Source organism: Elaeis guineensis, chromosome 8 (assembly GCF_000442705.2).
Source record: "Elaeis guineensis isolate ETL-2024a chromosome 8, EG11, whole genome shotgun sequence".
Taxonomy (NCBI): domain Eukaryota; kingdom Viridiplantae; phylum Streptophyta; class Magnoliopsida; order Arecales; family Arecaceae; genus Elaeis; species Elaeis guineensis.
Window position 1 is genome coordinate 137,196,292 of NC_026000.2, and position 20,273 is coordinate 137,216,564.

Genomic DNA, 20,273 nt, shown 5'->3' on the forward strand with positions numbered 1-20,273 from the left:
ATTTGTGGCGCGACGTTCCCCAACTATCACAGGGCTGCCAGATCGGACGCCATGCGAAACTTCCGGGAACGTTCCCTTCCCATCCTGTTCTTCTTCCTATGCCTTCCAACGCCAGCTTGGGCAGCCCCCGCTCTTACTACTCTAGTGACGTGGCGATGTCCCCTTTCTTGTCTTTTGCGGGACCAAAAAGAATTTGCACAGAGAAAAAAAGAGAGACATTTTTTGTGGCTTCATCTTATCTCCCTTCAATGATTGTCCCGGGCGAACTCTGTATTTATATTACAAGGAGCATAGCGTAGAGAGATGACAGAGAGAGAGAGAGAGAGAGAGAAAGAGAGTACGGAGTGCGGAGGGTCGAGGGAACTGTGGAGAAACTTCATCACCCAGTGTTGGTGGGTGAAGGTGGTTGTATGTTGTCCAGTATTCCTTCCAAGCTGATAACATCCAGGTCTCGGTCGCTCTAAAGGAGAGGAGGCGAGCAGGGGGCCATGGCTTCGGCGGGATACGAGGCGTTGGAGGTGGCAACCTCAAGGGCGGGGCGCTGAGCAAGGAGATGCGCCACGGCCACGGCCGCACCGCGCACAACATGTCGTCGTCGTCGCTCCGCAAGAAGTCGGATCTGACGCTGGTGTCCAAGGTTCGCTGTGGACTGCTCAGAAGCCTGCTCACCAATCTCCAGGAGATCTTCCTCGGGACCAAGCTCTTCGTCCTCTTCCCCGCCGTTCCCCTCGCCATCGCCGCCCACTACTTCAAGTTTGGTCGCGTACGTACGCCTCCCCCCTCACCCATTTCTCTTCTTTGTTTATTTCTTATTTATTTATTTAAATTAATTATATGTGAAACAGGCTTGGGTGTTCGCGCTGAGTTTGCTGGGTCTCACACCGCTGGCCGAACGAGTGAGCTTCCTCACCGAGTAAGTTTCTCTCGTTTCGCCGCCCAACGCCTGGTTTTTGTTCTCGGAGACGCCGGTTAGTCCTCGCACGTGAAAACAAAGCAAAGCAGGTTCCACATGTGGTCCAAAAAGTAGATTCCTGACCGGTCAAATTAAATTTCCACCTTTGCGTCAATTTTTGACCAGCCGAACTTTGAAATAAAAGCCGTGATATAATAAGCTGCTGTAACCCACCGCGATGTTTTGTCATAGCAGTCCGTATTTGACGTTTACACTGTTTTATCTGAATAAGATATAATATTCTTAAAATTCAAATTTTTGTATGTTTTTTATTCGACAATAGTTTAGTTTTTAATTAATAATAAATAAAGACAGCCATTATTTTATTTCCAAATACTCCACTAATGGCTGTCGTAATCATTTTATCCTCATGAGGATTTTGAGTGGCTGGGTCCATTGCAGTGAAATTGCAGTCCTATTTGGAAGCTCGGTACAGGGTGAGGCTGACCGCTAGTCCGCTACCGAGTTAAACATGTTTGGAACTGATATTTGAAGGGCACTTCATTCACACTGCTACATAGATTGGCACTACGAGAGCATTACTATAATCCTTGCAATTACTCTGAATAAATTTTTGCGGTGAGTAGTCGGATGTTCCCACTACTTTCCAATTCATCCCAAAAAAAAAAAAAACTATAATCCAAGGGACATGCCATTTAGCTTCCGTTTTAAAAGTTCGCTCACCTTGAATCTTTGTGACACCTACATGGACAAAGCTTTGTTTGGAAAAGATAAGCTCCTTTTGACATTAGTGCATTACACTAAGATTTGATGACCTGAAAGCTTCTTCCCAAACCATAAACGAGCGTGCAGCAACATTGAGCTACTTACGTTGAACTTGGAAAGAAACCTTAAGTCCACATTGTAGCTCTTTATGGCTGAGCTAGGAGATCTAATTGTTGCATCCAAAATGAGTTGATCACTTCTTGCTTAGCTAGCTGATTTCTATGAAGCAATAATCATGATATTTGTATATAAGATCCACGCAATTTCTTTCTAATTTCACTGCATCTTTCAGCTTAATTACATGACATCTCCATCACTAACTCTAACTTGCTTTTTCTCCTCCACCTGTAATTTGATTCTCCAGACAAATCGCGTACTATACTGGTCCCACTGGTACGTACGCTCCCTCCATTCGTTCACGTTACTTCCATGTTCCTGATATATATGGATTGCTTCTAACGTGCCTTGAAACATATGAAACGACCTCTATGCACTAATGATCACATATTGCTACTGCATGCAGTGGGTGGTCTCTTGAATGCCACATGTGGGAATGCCACAGAGTTGATCATAGCTATATTCGCATTGTACGGAGGGAAGATCGAGGTGGTTAAATGCTCCCTCGTGGGTTCCATCCTCTCCAACCTCCTGCTTGTCCTTGGCACCTCCCTCTTGTGTGGTGGCCTTGCCAACCTCCGCAAAGAGCAGTCATTTGACAGAGTAAGTGGTGGAACTAAATGAGGTCTTGCCACATGTACGTAGATCTGCTCGATATATCCTACTTGATTTAATTGTTTGTCTTGTGCTTTAATTGCAGAAGCAAGCTGATGTGAACTCTGGCCTTTTGATGTTGGGTGCCTTGTGCCACATGCTGCCGCTGATGTTTAGGCATGCCATAAGCTCTGGTGAGCTCACGGTGACCACAGTTTCAACGTTGGAGCTGTCGAGAGCTTGCAGCATTGTCATGCTCCTTGCCTATATTGCATACCTCTTCTTTCAGCTGAAGACGCATCGCCAACTCTTTGAGTCGCAAGAGGTGAGTTATTCCTGCCATGGTTTACTGCAATGCAAGGCTCCCCTGCCTAATGGCTCGAAGCAACACCAGCAGAAGTGTCTCATGTTGTTTCAGCTAGCTGATTAATAGAACCAAATTAACTTGCCGATTCTTGTGAATTTCTACCTTCTGCTTCTAATTCCTCTGAGTTGCCAGCAGGAAGATGATGACAATGATGATGTGACCTCTGAAGATGAGCCGGTCATTGGACTCCCAAGTGCGCTGGCTTGGCTTCTGGGAATGACAATTGTGATAGCAGTACTATCTGAGTATGTTGTTGGCACGATTGAGGTAAAGTTTGGCACTCAACGGTCTTTCACACATCAGTACCTCTCTCTCTACATGCGTCAAGATGGTTTCTGGTTGCATATTTATTTATGAAAATTACAACAGATAGATGAAAAGGCAAGAACATTTGATTATTTTTAGCGAAATGCTCTAGAGTTGTATCTATGCCCGATGATCGGTGAAACATATGGCATAGGCTCTCTGAAGAGAGAGAGCTAGATACCATTTTCAATGATCTAGTCTTTAAACTTCAATCAGAGATTGCATGGTGTGACTGAACAATATAAGGCTGTGATTTAGTAATTGAAGTATAAGAGCCATACACATGTCAAGTTACATGGATTCTTGAGCGATCATTCATTCTCTTGAAATTGACTTTCCAACAAAGATTTATGCTGTTTGCAACTTGCAAGACATGAGGATATATGGGTCTATCAATCTTCAAAATAATTGTAGTTAATGTTATCATTCATTTTAATATTGTATATGACTAGAACTGTAACTTAGCTTTACATTATGAGAAGTTGGAAGGACTTTATAGATATAGTAGCCAATTTATTAGAATTGCTATAGAGGATGGAGTTGGTACATTCATTTGTCATCGTCCTTATTGCTTTGCATGTAAGTCAGGTCTACATTATTGCAGGGAAAAATTCCCGTGGATTTATTTTCTAAGGATGGTAAGGATTTGCCAAGCAAAACATTCTCTGCAGTAGATAGCCTTTCAATACTGGTACAAAGCATTTTGTTGCTAATTGAAGAAATAGATAGCTAGGTTGCAATGGAGTTGAAGACATGAAGTCGATTTAACCAAACAAACATATATATGTCCATGATTTTGGAGCATATGCATATGTAGTCTTCTTTCTTTTTTCTTTTAATTCTAATTTCACATTTTTTGCCTCTCCATTTTTTTTTCCTGCACCGTAAACTAGCTTCAACTCATCCTGATCTGGATATAAGATTCTTTACGGATGAGTTATAGCATGTCAATATATGCAGCTATCTCACGCTTGATGGATTATTGGATTCTTCTTTAAATCACTTGCTTTAGATTTATCTCTTTTGCATATTTTTTTTTGATAAACTCCAATAACCATGATGGCTTATTCCTTACCTAGGCTGCTTCAGAATCTTGGGGCATATCCGTAAGCTTCATAAGCATCATCTTGCTACCCATTGTCGGAAATGCTGCAGAGCATGCCGGTGCCATCATATTTGCTTTTAAGAATAAGTTGGTCAGTAATTACCAAGAGCTCACCTTCAGATATATTCTTACATGATTTTGTAGAGGCAAAACTAAATTCCTCTACATGTGAATATGTTGCAGGACATCACCCTTGGAGTCTCCTTAGGATCAGCAACCCAGGTCTCCATGTTTGTGGTGAGATTTTAAGAATTTTGCAAAGCACTACTTAGCTTATCTCTGTTGTTTAAGGAAGATTCTCTAATAATTTTCTTGACATGATTTAGGTTCCATTAAGTGTGATTGTGGCATGGATTATGGGAATCCAAATGGATCTTGATTTCAAACTATTGGAGACAGGCTCATTACTCCTGGCAATATTGGTGACAGCCTTCACCCTTCAGGTAATTTAATCATTCATCCAATGTCAAGTTAAATAAGTTAGTTGCGCTTTAAGTTGCAGTCTCTTTAGTTAAATAAGTTAAATAAGCTCTTCTACAGAATGTATATCAGAATATATCATATTGTACCTAACTTCTTAAATTTGGCTAGACTCATCTGCTAAATGGATGATGAATAAACTCCCTAAGCAAATATATATCAACTTCCTGTTTTTATTGGCTCTCCATCTGATTTTTATGGCCTTGATATGTGCATTTGTCTCCGCACCAAGCTCTAATCATTGAAATAACATGGGCAATTTATACTTGTTTTGCAGGATGGGACTTCGCACTACTTGAAAGGATTTGTTCTCCTACTTTGCTACATTGTCATTGGTGCATGTTTCTTTGTCCTCAAAACCCCACCAAGTAAGTACTGATCAGAGAATTGTTGCACAAAAAATAGCTTCCAAATATTTCTTTATCTAACCCTTCCTTAACTTAATTATCAGATCAAACAAATGACATCAACTTGGGAGTTCTAACCACAAAATCAGGTGTTACTGAAGCCTAGTATGAGGCAAGTTTCACATCTATATGCATGTCATGCATGTGTTCATAGCATGTCTGTTTGGAGACATCTGCGTGTGTTTGCATCTTTCAACAAAATATTATTGCTAATACCATATGGATAACAGGTTTATCAAGCGTTATGACATTGTTGGTTATGTGCAGTGGCAGCTTTCAGACCATGTTAATTCGACCAAGAAACGTGTACTTGGACAAGCATTGTCAACTTTGAAGAACATTTTTCAGTGCACCTTGCTGCCCTGCCATTTCACTTGGATGGGAACTTTTATAGTGAAACAGAGCTTGGGAAAGTTCCAAAGGTCAAGACCAGCTACAAGGTCGGCATCATTTTGTCCATGAAAGCTTTTCGAAGAATGGGAAATATTGAAGAGATGATTCTGGATTTTTTTTTTTTTTCAATCTATGTTCTGTAAAGTGGTTTCAATTTGCATTTTAGGTGATGTAGAGATATATGGTGTTAGCCGAACTCTACTACGTGTTTTGATTCTTGATTTACATTTAATAAATCAATGGGTTTGTAAGGTCTTATGCGAGCATATGTTTTGTCCCATATCGATTATATATTGGGTAGATACAGCAAGGAATACAAATAATATTTTCTAATTAGTTTTTTGGATGAGATATTAATTCAGATTAAGATTTTATGTCTCGACGGGATGGGTGAATTTCAGTTATCCTATTTTGTTTCTATGAGAAAATAAGATTAGGATTAGAAAATCTATCCATGCAGAAAAAGAAGAAGAAAGATGAAAGAAAGAAAAAAAAAGATTAAAAAAAGAGGTAGCGGAAGGAAAGAAGAAGAAGAAAATAAAAGAAAAAAAATGAAGAAAGGAGAAAAAAAGAGGAAAAGAAAGAAGGAAAAGAGAAAGGACAAGCAAAAGAAAAAAAAGAAAGAAAGGAAAATGTTACAAAAAGAAAGAAAAAAAAAGGAAAGAAATGAAAAGATTAAAAAAGAAAGAAAAAAAAGAAAAAAAAAAGAAGATAAAAGATAAAGAAAGAGAAAAAAGAAAGGATAGAAAAAAAAGAAAAGAAAAAAGAGAAAAAAAGAGATGGTGGATATCTATCAGGATGTATGATCAAGATGGGACAAGACAGCAGGATGTTTCATTCCATCAAGATATATACTAGCATACTTACATTCTACGGGATTTAAAATTTTGATTGAGATAAATGGTGTCAAGATGGATCCATTGCTGACATGAACTGGAGGATACTGCGATACAGGTTCATTGGAGTTGACCATTGGCCTATCATTGTGTTTGTCATTAGATTTGAATGGATTTGGATTTTTAATCTAGTAAAAATGCTAAAGCTTAAAGGATGGGTATCACATCCCAATCTGGGATATAATATGGTTATGCTATCGAGAGGTACTACCGATAATAATATGAATCCAACAATTATATTAAATAAATAAATATTGATTTAGAGTAACTAAATCCAAATTTAAATAATAAAACTTATTATTTCCAAATTTCAAAAGTTATCAACTATAAATTTATAGTTAATTAAAGAATTAAAATTCTATTCCAAAATCATCTTGCTAGCATGAACTCCAAAGCCTAAACTATTCTTCATCTCCAGTGGTCTTATTCCTCTGAAAATGGATAATAAAAAAAAAAAAAGAGCTATACATCTTAGTAAATAAACTTTATACCATCTTATTGGATTAAATACAAGTTTATATAAATTAATGTATTATTTAGAAAGAATAGTTATCATTGCAAAATAAAATATTTTATAGTATATATTAAAACAACTCATAGTATTCAATCATATATGCATAAATCATGAAGATTTTATAAACATGACTCAAATCATAAGCCATTTAGCTAGTTCATATTGCAAACATTGCTCATAAGCATTCTATATTATGGTCATTTTATACCTATTACAAGGCCATCATCATAATGAATAAAGTATCATAATTCATATTCGATACCAACTTTATATTAATTAGTAAAAGGCCATTTTTATTAGATGCTAGCTTTGAATCATATTCCTTAAAACAACTTAAGTCATATTTTTTTATAAATATTTTCTTAAATCATATATGAAGAAAATACTATACGCCTTTCTAGAGTTGTGGTCCATAAATAAGTTTATAGCACTAAAGCAATCATAAAATCAATCATTTCATAACAAAAATACACGTTTTATAAATATAAAATTCATATTCATAAATCAGCCATTAATATTAAAATATTCATAAAATCATTATTTTGTGATAAGTTTGATTTTTATAATATCATATGCTCGATCATTAATTAAAAAAAAATGAAGAATCATTCTTTTTGTGACAAAAAAATCAATAATTTAAAAACTAGTAAGGAGTATCATGGTTATTTACAAAGTCAAAAGCTAGTAAAGTGCATAAAAGTTCCTTACTGTTCAAAAATTAGTAAAAAATATAGGGTCTACTTACCTCTTCAGCTTTGAGCATTCAAACTTCACTGGCAAATCTATTAAATTTATTTAAAATATTTAAAATATAATTAATTTCTATTTGATGACTGTAATAGAATAAAATAATAATAAAAGGAGAAGGTGTCCAGGTGGCCGCTCTAGATAGTTTCAGATGGGTCAAGTTTAAGTGATCAAGTCAATGAATCACGAAGCACATACTTGATCAAGGCCAAGATCAATCGAGAAGATTCATTAATATTAGGTTCCAAAGACACTTGACAAGGTTGAGGGAACCAATCTGATAAATTTTTGAGCACCATGATCGTTTAAGGTCTCTTTGTCGGGGTCAACATGGGTCCCAAGCAAAAGAAAACATGACTTCGAATCAGGATCCCTAGATTGGCTTTAGAGAGAGAAAGAGAAAAGAGAGAGAAAATAAGAAAGAGAAAGAGACAGTCTTTGTCTTCCAGAAGAGAAAAGAGAGGTCGAAATCACTATAGTCTGGGTTGGAGGCATGGCTAGTGGTCGGCTGCGAAGATCAATTGACAAAAAATCATTGGAAAAAGCCTAGAAAAATAAGGAAAATGTAGCTTTTTGCTCATGTTTGGCCACTAACCACTTTCCAATGGTCATGGCTTCGTTGAGAAAAATTGGTAGAGAGGCCAAGGGTCTCAACCAAATGTCGGGTGTCAAGAGGCAGTGGCATTGAGGGTCGAAAAAATGAAAGAAGGAGCAAAACAAGGGTGATAAATAGGAGATTATTTTCATTTGATTTTCAGAAAAGCTGAACCTAACGATGATGCTTTAAGGCCGTATTAATAAGGGAGAGAAAAAGGGGAGTAAGGCTAGGGCTTTATCTCGGCTTTAGTGTCATTCTTCGACTTTAATCTCTGACAGCTAAAATAAGAAAAAATTAGAAAAAATAGGGATAAAGAGAGAGAAAGAGGGCTGTTGTTCAATGGTGGGGGTCATAGCGATGAGGGGGTGGTTATTTATAGGGGAGACCTGGGTTCTGATGGCTAAAGTCTCCATTTTCTTTTTAGATTCACTAGTGATTGCAATGGAAAGTAGATTCCATAGGGAGTTTGCTATTGTTTGGCATGTGCAAAACACATGCAGGACAAGTTGTAGATGGGCTAAGCCTAGTCAAGCTTGTCAAGTGGATCAAGCCCCAGTAGCCTTCACAGATAGTACATGAAGACCCATATAGATGTGTATCTATTTCTACATCGATTATGTATTGATTAGATCTTGAATATTTATAGAGGACTAATGATTTCAAATAATACTTTCAAATTAGTCATTTGATTGAGATTTTGTGTTGTTATAAGATTAGTTTTTTTTTCTTATTCTTTTTTAAGGAAAAGAAAAAAAAGAAAACAAAAGGAGGTGTTACCACCTCCTTTCCCACCGAACTCCTGCCATCCAAGTGTAGACCAGCAGATGTAGACCCACCCAGCTCATTGGATAGACATGGATGATGTCACCAACTTAAGATGTGGATGCAAACAAAGCACTGCATGGCAAAATTGTGATACAAAGATCTGTTCCTGTGACATGTAAAGTGTTAGTTTCATGTATGAAGGTTGGGCATGTCTAATTATTTTTATTATTTTTTTTCAAAGAAAATATTTTGCCATTACCTAGTTGGTTAGATGGAAAGGAGTTGGTGTGATCTGAAGAGGGGATGCGGTGTTTTCATGATTACTTCATCTTGATTATTGACAACCTAGATCTTTTGGAATTATCTCAAGCCTGAATGTGATCTTTTATGCTAATTTTATACATGAGGTAGACCATGTGGTATATATATGTTGTAGGCTGTAGGGACCATTCAAACAACTTAGGATCCCATCTAAAGATGGTTAGCAACAAGGTATTATTTAAATTTTTTAGCATCATTTAATATCTAAAATCTTTCCATGCGATCAATATAGAACTAGATACATGCTTGCATACGGTTTAAGTTCTGATATTTTTTGTCAGGCTAAGAATCTAAGTCCAATTCAATTCACGAGCACTATATCGTGATTGAATCAGCTTCAAAAAAATTCATATTGTAGTGTCCTCCTAATTCACATGAAATATGAGCCCAATCTGCTATAATATCATTTGCTACTATAATATCATTGAGAAATTCTTTGTGCACCATAGGTGGTGTAGAAAATCTAACGTGAAGTACACCGCTTTATGTGATTGGTTTACGTAGCTACCACTTTCTAACACGTATTTAATATCTGTAGTTCCATTTTTTCGTTTAAAAATTTTACATTATGAAAATATCTTTACCTTTTAAAAAAAATTATGACATCCTGTGACATATTACGATTTTCTACATGCAGGATGTCATAATATGGTTTAGAAAATTATGACATCCTATAGTATATGATGATATTCTGCATTAAATTATGACTTCTTGCATGCAGGATGTCATGATATGATCCAGGATGTCAGAATATAGAAGGGATATTTTTGTCCAACTACTTTTTAATGTTCATTTAATGCCTGCAGTTTCATTTTTTCGTTTGAAAATTTTGAATGACGAAAATATTTCTGCTCTTTGAAAAAATTATGATATCCTGTGGTATATTATCACATTCTTTATCAAAATTATGACTTCCTACATTCAGGATGCCATAATATGGATATAAGATATTACAATTTTTTTTCAAAAAGTATGGATATTTTTGTTATTCAAAATTTTTAAATAAAAAAATAAAATTATAGATATTAAATATATTTTGAAAAATAGTGACTATATGGATCAATCATATAAAATAATATATTTTATATTAAATTTTTATATTATTTATATTATTTTTTTAATATTATTTGTGATAATCTAAGATCGTATCTAAGAAGGGCCCATGTAGGCATCTTGGTGCAGAACTAATGACAGAGAGCTAGAATGTTCTTTGTTGTTGCCTCTGACCACCTTGCAGGATCTCTGCCTCTTTTGGAGTTGCAAACTGGTTGTTCACCTCTCCCCTTGTTTTTAGCGCACCCAAAAAATTCTTCTCTGGTTCCGACCTTGCAGACATTTATGACTGCCTTTTAGAGATGCAATGCACCTGCACTCATGTCATCTTTCTCTCTTTCTACTTCTTTTTTTTTTAAATCTTTTTGAAAACATACGCTCGTGTCATCGATGGTCCCTAAAGCAAACGAGACCGCGCCGAAAGGCACTGTCAAATCTCAAGCAAGTTTTCTATCTTATTGTTTTTAAAAAAGAAAAGCTACAGGCCAATTTGGTCTTTGTTCATATTGTTTTTGTGTTCTTGTTCCCGCAATGCTGACTAAACGGAAATTGTTGTTGAAAATAACATTTGGCACAAAACCTCTATCATTCATTATTTTTATTTTTGCTTTTTTTTAAAAAATAAATATCCTTGCTACTAAAAGCTCTAAAAATTTTACAACCAATTGAAGAAAAAATAAAGAATTTCATTTTCATGCTAATCTAATTCAAATTTAGCATTAGATTTTTTAGAACAATGGCAACAAGCAAAAGCAGTACCGACTGAGTCTCTACACGACATCAATTTTGGTCAGGCACCTTTTTTTTATTTGATGTTCTTAGCATATAAAAATGCTTAGAGGGTAAATATGTAGTGCCTTTTACTATGTCAACAGATAGCATAGTCAAACAACCTGCGCATCAAACTACATTGGAAAAGTTAGATGCGGGTCTAAAATAATGGCATTATAAAACTATAATGGTCATTGTATGTAACATTTTTTATAGGGTGTTACGTAGTAATTGTGTTTTAAATAATTACCACTATTCCATAAGTTATTCTGCAGTAGAAGCCAAATAACAATGCGTTATTTGACAATTATTACGTTGACCATACCATTCTCTTGTGCTTGCTAGGATCGCTACTTCTGTATGACCCGATCGAGTGATATTACTATTTAATAAAATATTGTATGAGACAAATAAATTGCGATTGTGGATGAGTGGACCCTCTCATGTACTAAACTCTCTCTTTTACCAAGCTGGGGTTGGCAACAGGTGATGTCAATCATGGTATTCACGAAGCTAGAGTTTGCATGTCCTTCCAACTGGATGCCAACAATTAGTTAAGGTTCAAACGTTTTATGACATATCTAGTCAATTAAAAACTACAACAGAGTTGACTAAGGCTTAGCAAAGTTGCCAATTTCAACTATTCTCGAAGGCTCACCGGCAATAGTTCTATTAATTATCAAATTCAAAGGATGGTCTCCGTAGATACCACGTCTTATTTTTGATACAGGATTGTTGTAGAATAAGAACAACTCTATACTCATATGAGGTGATACATATTTATAGAGAAGAAATAATACTGCAGACTGGATAATGTCGTACATGGTCAATTAAATATAACTATATTATGGACTACTATGACAGATGTTCTTTCTAATTTCTTATATATTTTTATTTTCTGATTTATATGAATGTATTTGCACAAGATTGATACAATAAATCTAATTTACTAAAAAAAAAAAAAGAAAGGCCCCAACAATTCCAAGATTCCACAATATATCCGATCATTATTTATGGAAAGTTGCAAGCATTCGTTTAACTTTTTGACTTACAGAATCAAACAAAGCATGTGATAATTTAGAATTAATATCTATAGAGTAACCATGGCAAACTTGCTTACTCTACCATTTGAATAAAATTTCTGTCCACGATTTAGATTGCTTCCCTCACCGATCTCTTAATCGGTACTTGAATCTAGCCATAGCTAAGTTGTAAAGATACAAAATCCAGTCTAGAGCTAATCTGCATGACTTTCCTCCATCAGGAAGATGAAATAAACATCTGATCAAAAATTTTAAATAAACATCTAGAGAGCAAGACATCCTCTCAAACTCTATCCCTCAATGTATCCAATATCTAGAACACTTAATTATATTTTTCTTTTAAGGTTACAAGTGATATATATAATAAAATAAGTCAATTTAGATCTGAACTGATTTCACTCGTTGCATCCCTCTCACTTCACTGCAGAAGAAAGATCCCTATTTAATTAGCTCTTGGAGGCTTATAAATCAAGTCATATCCAACACTTTTGTTAAAAAAATTTCAGTCCATTTATCTCTAGTCAAACAATGACATATAGCACCACATGTATTTAACACACAATTGACTGCAAATTTTTTCATTTTTTCACAGCCAATAAATAAGCATTCAAGGGAGATGGAGACAATCTGAATTTACCAAGTCATTGCTCTCAAAGCTGAGCTGAAACGGGGATCATGGCAACCAGAGCCTACTGTCCCAACCAACAGAGGCTACTAGCAAATAATAAAATCTTTCATTTATAATATTTTTTTTGCTATAATTCTGAGTTGTTTCACCTACTAGCAAACAACTACTATGGCATTATTCATGACCACATATTCTAGTTTTCATTAGATTGATGGTTTGTTTATTTATTAGTTTTATTTTTGAAGGAAAAGGGAGACCCCGTTGTATAAACTAGTCAAATTCAAATAGTTGGGCATGCCTTGCCTCATACAAATTACCCTAAATTGATATTTATTTGAATCCTAAAGATGATGTGTTAACCTAATAACATGCAACATTCATATATAAATTGCATTATTGAATAATAAAAATCTATGAAATGTGTGGACAAAGTGGAATTTAGTAGTTCTGTGGCATGCTTACCTTTGGAAAAAAAAAAAAAAACCAGAAAGAAAGAGAAGGAAAAGAGGCATGCTCTATTGAGCTTTATATACGTTGTCGGTCCTTTCACTATTGCCTTAAGCTTTTGGGATTGTTCTCTTCACTATCAGGATGGGATCACAAGCCTACAGCAAAGTAGATGTGTGGATGTATTACTGACATTGGATTAATCAAACATAGAATGGTAGGATTGAAAGAAAGATGACGACAGTTGTTCGAAAAAACATGGATAGGATAGAACAAGGATGTAGCAGGGCTATTATTGAAATGATCTACTACAACTAGTACTTTGATAGTAGATTAGAGTCCTACTAGTAAAGTAAGAACAAGAAACATAAAGGTAAATTAAAGAAAAAATAGATCCATTGATATGTCAAAAGGTCTTTAGAGTTTATCTGCTTTTTAAACTAAAAGATAAATTGCATGGTAACAATCTATTCTAATGATGGAAGCCTCCATTGGGCCCTTACTTCTAACAATTCTAGCAACTAATGCCAACTGTCCTCTCACTTTCCATGTTCATCAAATTGGTTAGACTACGTACTGTCCATCGGGCTGATAAATGCACTAAATTGACATCCACTTGTTACCAGCCTTTTTTTAGTCTTTTTCATTGCGGTTTATCCTGATTGTCTTCCTTGTTTAGCTTATGCTATCATGTCTTTTGATCAATTTGACCATTTTCACTATGGTATCCTATCACTCCGATCTTGTAACTCTATTAAGATCATCTAAAATCCTATTACATCTATCATATTTCGACTCCACCATACTACTAAATGAGCACCTGTCTTTTAGATGCTACCTTGAGTAAAGATGTGGTGTAAACACCTAAGCTGATAGCTCTTATCCTCTTGATCTCCATCACAGTTATTCAGCTTGTATCCTTGGTATCTTATCCAGCACTTCCCTTAATGTATCCATCTTTAGATCATAGTTGGCTTGGATGTGGTGTAAACAGAGATCAATTGGCTACTCAACATATGTAGGATCAAAATAAAGGTTCGTTGGAGTGATCTCTTTTATGCTAATTGTTCATTTAATCAACCTGGCTATTATCTTAACTTATTTTAATCATTGTAGTTCCTCCACATGCACTGTCCGTATCATATATGAGACTGGTATAAAATGCTTGATATACATTGTTGACCCTTTCTATATTATATTAAATTTTTGGAGTTAATTAAGCTACTTAACATATTTAAACTCAATTGATTAATCTTGGTTGTCTATATGATTCTTTGTTTCCTCTTAGTCTACTCTCTAGAGCAAAGTTTTGGAATCACTTTCTCTTTGATACTTCGTTAATATCTTATTATTTAGATTCCTTTTCATAGAACCTATCTCTCCCCAAATTTTTGAGACGTTGATTGGGACCTTTTTCTATATAATTTTTCTTTTTCTTCAATTTATTTTGGATGTTTACTTCATTTTTTGATGAATGAATGGTGGAATAGTCATCTTTTACATTACTAATCACAAGAAAGAGTATGAAAGTTTTATTAATGATGAATAAAATTTATATTTGTGCAATTGGATTATTGGTTTAGATGTCCATCACATCCAAATCTAATCCATAGGATAATGGTTATTAAATTATCAAACTATTAGATTATCAAAATATTCTTCTCAAATTATCAAATATCATTGGTAGCCAAAAAAAGTCGAGCCTGACCTGCTCTTAAACTACTTGGCTCATGTGCGGCTCTATAGCCAAGCTTTTTTATATTATAAATATAATTATTTAGGTAGAATGCTAACTTGATTGGCCACCGCCCTAGAAAATAGGGTTAACAAAATGATGTGCAGGGTAAAGTAAGCCGAGTTTGGTAAATTTTGGGCTATCAATAGATGGAACAATTATCCATTTACTTTCTCTTATGGAACTTAATACTGAACAAAAATAATATGGGACAGTGACAAGAGAAAAAATTATGGGGTTGGTTTTATAGTTTGCCCCATTTTTTTAAAAAGCAAACTTAAAGAATGAATATAAAAGTAAAAGATAATAGAATTATTAATTTTATGATTAAAAAAATATGGCATTATCTTTTTTTTCTTGTTTTCAGTACATGCTTTTTTTTTGATAAAATTTAGCACATTTTTTATCGATGTGTACTACATACTCATATGATGCATACTAAATAAATTAATCATCAAGAAGTTACTACATACCTTCAAATAAATTGATACATAATTTCAAAATATGAAGTTCATCAATATACAGAATATGGTCAGATAATACACACTTAGTAAATTAATCATTTAACAATCTGATACACACCTCCAAATAAATTGATCGATACATAATTTTTAAAATATTATGCTCACAAATTACATGCTATATGATCAGATGATATACACTCATCAACTTTTTAACTATACTATAAGTTTTTTAATATATATCTAGCAATATTTCAATATATATCTCTAGGTAAAAAATATATTCTAGAAATTCTATATCAATTTATCTGAAAATATATATTGAATCATATCTAGATATATATATATCAAAAAAAACTTATAATATATATTAGAAAGTTGATGAGTATACATTATCATAACATACAATATATATTAATGAATATAATATTCTGAAATTGTGGATCACTTTATGTGGAGATATCTTGGATTGTTAGATGATTAACTTACTAAGTGTGTATCATTTGGCCATGTACAATGTATTGATGCACTCCATATTTTGAAAAATATGTATTGAATTATCTAAAGGTGCGTATTGGATCACCGCTAAGTATGCATCAAAGAAATTTACAGTATGTATCAAAAAATCGATGAGTATGTATTAATTGACCATATAATATATATTACTAAAAAATATATTATGCCAGCGAAGAAGAAAGAGAATACTATATTTTTTTATTTTCAATTATAAGACTAACAATTCCGTTAGCAGGAGTCTTTAACTTTTATTTATTTATTTTTTTTTTAAGATCGGAACTAAGAGAAATATGACAAAATAGAAAGTCTGTCCCATAATTTTTTTCTCTAGTCCCTACTCTATATGATTTTTATTCATTAATGCCCGGTCCTTTCTTCGATCAGACTTTAATATGCAGTCCTTTGTCCATTATCATTTAGTTTTTAGTCCTGCATATAGATACTAATTATATAGGATATATATACACTAATAGTTTTATGATATACTTATACAAGTCCTTACGTATAGTTATATTAATTCTCTCTGCATATAGTTATATACTTATATTGTCTCTGCACACATTTATATCTATGTATACAAAATTATTTTTAATCATGTATGTATTGGTGAATAAATATGTACATCCGCTAAAGACCGGGGACTAAAGAAACTACCGTCTGTTTAACGGAAGGACCACTAGGTAATTTATTTTCTCTCGTTATATCCAAATAAGTTTTTCCTTGAAACTTCTTTCTTTTTCTATTTTTTTTGGTAAATCAGATAAATTAAAGTCTCCCTAATTGGGATTAACAGCGGAAAGACTTGATGACTTTTCGTGGTCTTCTTGGTTAGATCGTCGAAGTCTCGCCGATGATGCTTTCCGAACTTAATCCTCTTTCTGCAAAGTAGAGATGTCGTGGACCACTTTATGCCCTCATGGTGGTCCGCACCACCATCGGTAGCTTCATAAAGCTCCAAACCGCCTTGGAACGAATGCTCCTCCCACCATGGCTCTCTCCGATTCTAGAATCCTTCTTCCCACTCTCCAAATCTTGGTGCTCCTCTTGCACTTCTCGTCCATCCTAATCCCCCTTGCAAGCTCACTCTCCTTCAACTTATCTGGTAATTCTCTTAACAAGCCAAACCTATGTTACCAGGCCGATGCCTTCTTCGATGGCGAAGAAATCCAGCTCACCAAGAACCAAGGTGACTCTTCCACTTCCTCCCTTCAATGGAGTGTAGGCAGAGTAACATATCCTGAGCCAGTGGCCTTCTATGATGACGCCTCAGTCATCGACTTCTCTACGTGTTTCTTATTCAGGATGGGCAACTTCAGCAGCACTGGTGCAAGTGCCGATGGGCTCGCCTTCTTCCTCTCGCCGTATCCTTCTGAGATCCCGAAGAATTCATCCGGTGGGACTCTTGGTCTGTTTAGTACTTTCGGTGCCAACAAAACCAGAAATAGTACGCTTGTGGCTATCGAGTTTGATAGCCATAAAAACGTTGAGTTCAATGATTCAAGCAACAATCATGTGGGAATTGACGTCCACACCATCTTCTCCGTTGCGCATGTGGACTTGCAAGCCAGCTTCAGACAGCAGTTCTTTAATGCATGCGTTTGCTACAATGCTAGTACTAAAAATTTGAGTGTCTCTCTTCGTAATACCTCGGATGCTACCAGGTATTGGAGCGTCTCTCATGTTGTTGACCTGAGGGAAGTCCTTCCTGATAAAGGCGTCATTGGCTTCTCAGCTGCAACAGGTATAGACACCGAGTCCCATCGCATTACATCGTGGAGTTTCTCTTCCACGGATTTGGGTCAAACCAACTTGAGTCATTCGAGTTTTAATAAATCCTTGGCGTCTGCCATTGGCGCTGGGTTCGTAGCATGTGGGTTTGGTTTTGTATATGCTTTCAGATATCGTCGATGTAAAAAGGGCAGCACGGCGACGGAACAAGTGGAGATGGCTATCGATTCATTAATCGATGATGCATTTCAGAGAAGTGGCGGGCCAAGGAGATTTCCTTACAGTGTGCTTGTGAGTGCAACCAAAAATTTTACGGAGGAGGGGAAGCTTGGGGAGGGAGGATTCGGGGGGGTCTACAAGGGAGTATTGCATGGCTCGAATCTTGAAGTGGCCGTCAAAAGGATATCTAGAGGCTCCAAGCAAGGGGCCAAAGAATACATATCAGAAGTCACCATCATAAGTCGGCTAAGGCATCGCAATCTTGTGCAGCTGGTTGGCTATTGTCATGAAAAGAATGACCTGCTGCTTGTCTACGAGTACATGCCCAACAAAAGTCTGGATTACCATCTATACCATAAGGAGAATTTGCTTGCATGGCCAGAGAGGTATAAGATTGCTTTGGGATTGGCCTCGGCATTGCTCTATCTTCATGAGGAATGGGAGCAGTGCGTAGTCCACAGAGATGTGAAGCCAAGCAACGTGATGCTGGATGCAGAATTCAACGCTAAACTCGGCGATTTTGGATTGGCAAAACTTGTGGATCATGACAGCGAGTCTGCAACGACAGTGTTGGCAGGCACCCGGGGATACATGGCACCTGAATATGCCTTGACAGGTAATATATATAATTTTTTATGATGCATTTCATAAAGGTATATTATTTGAATTTAAAAACTATATATAGAAATCTAATTTAATTGTTTAATTTTAGTTTAGCTAGATTTCTAGGGTTATCGTTTACCCTTTTTTTTTTTTTTTTCCCCTCCCGTAGAGAGAGATAAAAGTTTGACGGGATCATATGAAGGAGGTTTGTTTTGCATCGCACAACCGCTTCATTGAGAGCAAAATGTGCAGCAAATAATCTGTTGGACGATCACATTGTCTACCATGCATGCATCAAAGTTAAGCCACTTCTGTACTTGCTATATACAAACAACCCAGGCTTAGATCAATGAAGAGCAGGCTCCGAGCCTGTCTCGGACCAAAAATTCAGGTCTTGCAACACGTCGACCTTATCGTAGCATTTTGTAGGCAGCACCAATAAAAGAACCACTTTTCTAACATTGACTATTGCCTTTCCTCAAATAAATAAAAAAAAAGAATAATTGACTATGGTCATCAGAGATGACCAATAATAATAATAAATAAATAATGCTAAGTTGCCCAACTGACGTACTCGTCCAGCTTCCTATCCAACGTCATTAATGATGTGATTTAGAGTACGGTGAATATATTCCCTTGGTCAAAAGAAAAGCTTTAAAAAAGTGCGAACTACACCAGCCATGCAGCACGATGAACTTGGCATGAATATGAGCAGGGGATACGGCCATCGCACTAATTAATCTTTTCAGTCGACGTTAGACGGTGCGAAGCTGTCCTCCACTCATAGTGCGTGGTGTTCCCCACTCACTCGTGCGATGGATTGGAAGCTGGACGAGTACGTTGGTTGGGCATCATAATTACTTTTATCCAAGTCATATGCTTGCAAAGGGAATTTGTTCTATTTTCGAGGACTGCAGGTTGGAGGTATGTGGGACTGTTGATCTATAAATTTATTATAATTATCTACCATTGAGACAAAGGATAAATCAAATACATTCAAAATTTATTCTACATCTAAAATTTTTAGCAGTGTTGTGCTTTTGTACGTAGACAATAACTAGTTTTGTATAAGATTTGCCGGTTTCTTTGGATATTTATGATATGTTTGTTTGAAATAAATATCTTAAATCACCGTATATCCATAACAATTAATCCAATTTTCATGGCTAATTAATTAGTTACAGAATTAACAAATATTCTTGCTTGAATTTATTTGGAAAGACTCGTATCTATATGTTTGGAATCTAGAAAGGATTAATGTTTCTTAATTGTAAAGTGATGACATATTTATATTTTTTTTTAATTAAAAATGAGCATTCATATTTATATAAATTTATTTTTTGTACTGATCAATGAAAAATTTTACAGGTAAAGCTTGTAAAGAGTCCGATGTCTATAGCTTTGGAGTAGTAATATTAGAAATTGTTTGTGGTAGAAAGCCGATTGCAATAAAGCATGGTGAAATGGATTTAGTAAATTGGGTTCGGAAGCTTTATGGAAAAGGAATACACCTAAATGCTACAGATGAAAATTTAAAGATGCAGTTTGATGAGCTACAAATGGAGTGCTTGCTGATTGTTGGGCTATGGTGCACTCACCTAGATTATGAGCTAAGGCCATCAATAAGACAAGCCATTAATGTTCTAAAATTTGATGCTCCACTACCGACTCTGTCACCTAACATGTCTCTTCCGGTTATTTTACGTTCTCCTTTGGTTGATATCTCTGATCTTTATAGTAGCCACCCTAGTATTCCAAACTCAATCAAGTTAGAAAGCTAA

At 35.5% G+C, this 20,273-nt stretch overlaps 2 protein-coding genes across 4 annotated transcripts; both read left to right on the top strand.

The window, feature by feature from the left end:
- Nucleotides 1–311: 311 nt before the first annotated feature.
- Nucleotides 312–5,713, top strand: LOC140851292 (vacuolar cation/proton exchanger 1a-like). Of its 3 annotated transcripts, none has more exons than XM_073242929.1 (12): nucleotides 312–763; nucleotides 846–913; nucleotides 2,043–2,071; nucleotides 2,202–2,398; nucleotides 2,496–2,714; nucleotides 2,892–3,023; nucleotides 4,142–4,258; nucleotides 4,351–4,404; nucleotides 4,494–4,610; nucleotides 4,925–5,015; nucleotides 5,099–5,166; nucleotides 5,322–5,713. In XM_073242929.1, the coding sequence occupies exons 1-11, from the start codon at nucleotides 554–556 to the stop codon at nucleotides 5,158–5,160; spliced, it is 1,296 nt and encodes a 431-aa protein (XP_073099030.1). In that variant the 5' UTR covers nucleotides 312–553; the 3' UTR covers nucleotides 5,161–5,166; nucleotides 5,322–5,713. The 3 variants fall into 3 exon arrangements, with proteins under 3 accessions (XP_073099030.1, XP_073099028.1, XP_073099029.1); XM_073242927.1 differs by having other exon boundaries at nucleotides 2,889–3,023; nucleotides 5,099–5,143; nucleotides 5,322–5,698; XM_073242928.1 differs by having other exon boundaries at nucleotides 5,099–5,143; nucleotides 5,322–5,698.
- Nucleotides 5,714–9,444: 3,731 nt separating this feature from the next.
- Nucleotides 9,445–20,273, top strand: LOC140851247 (L-type lectin-domain containing receptor kinase IX.1-like). The gene is made up of 3 exons (XM_073242808.1): nucleotides 9,445–9,459; nucleotides 16,885–18,505; nucleotides 19,861–20,273. Exons 1-3 carry the CDS (start codon nucleotides 9,445–9,447, stop codon nucleotides 20,271–20,273), a joined length of 2,049 nt encoding a protein of 682 aa, XP_073098909.1.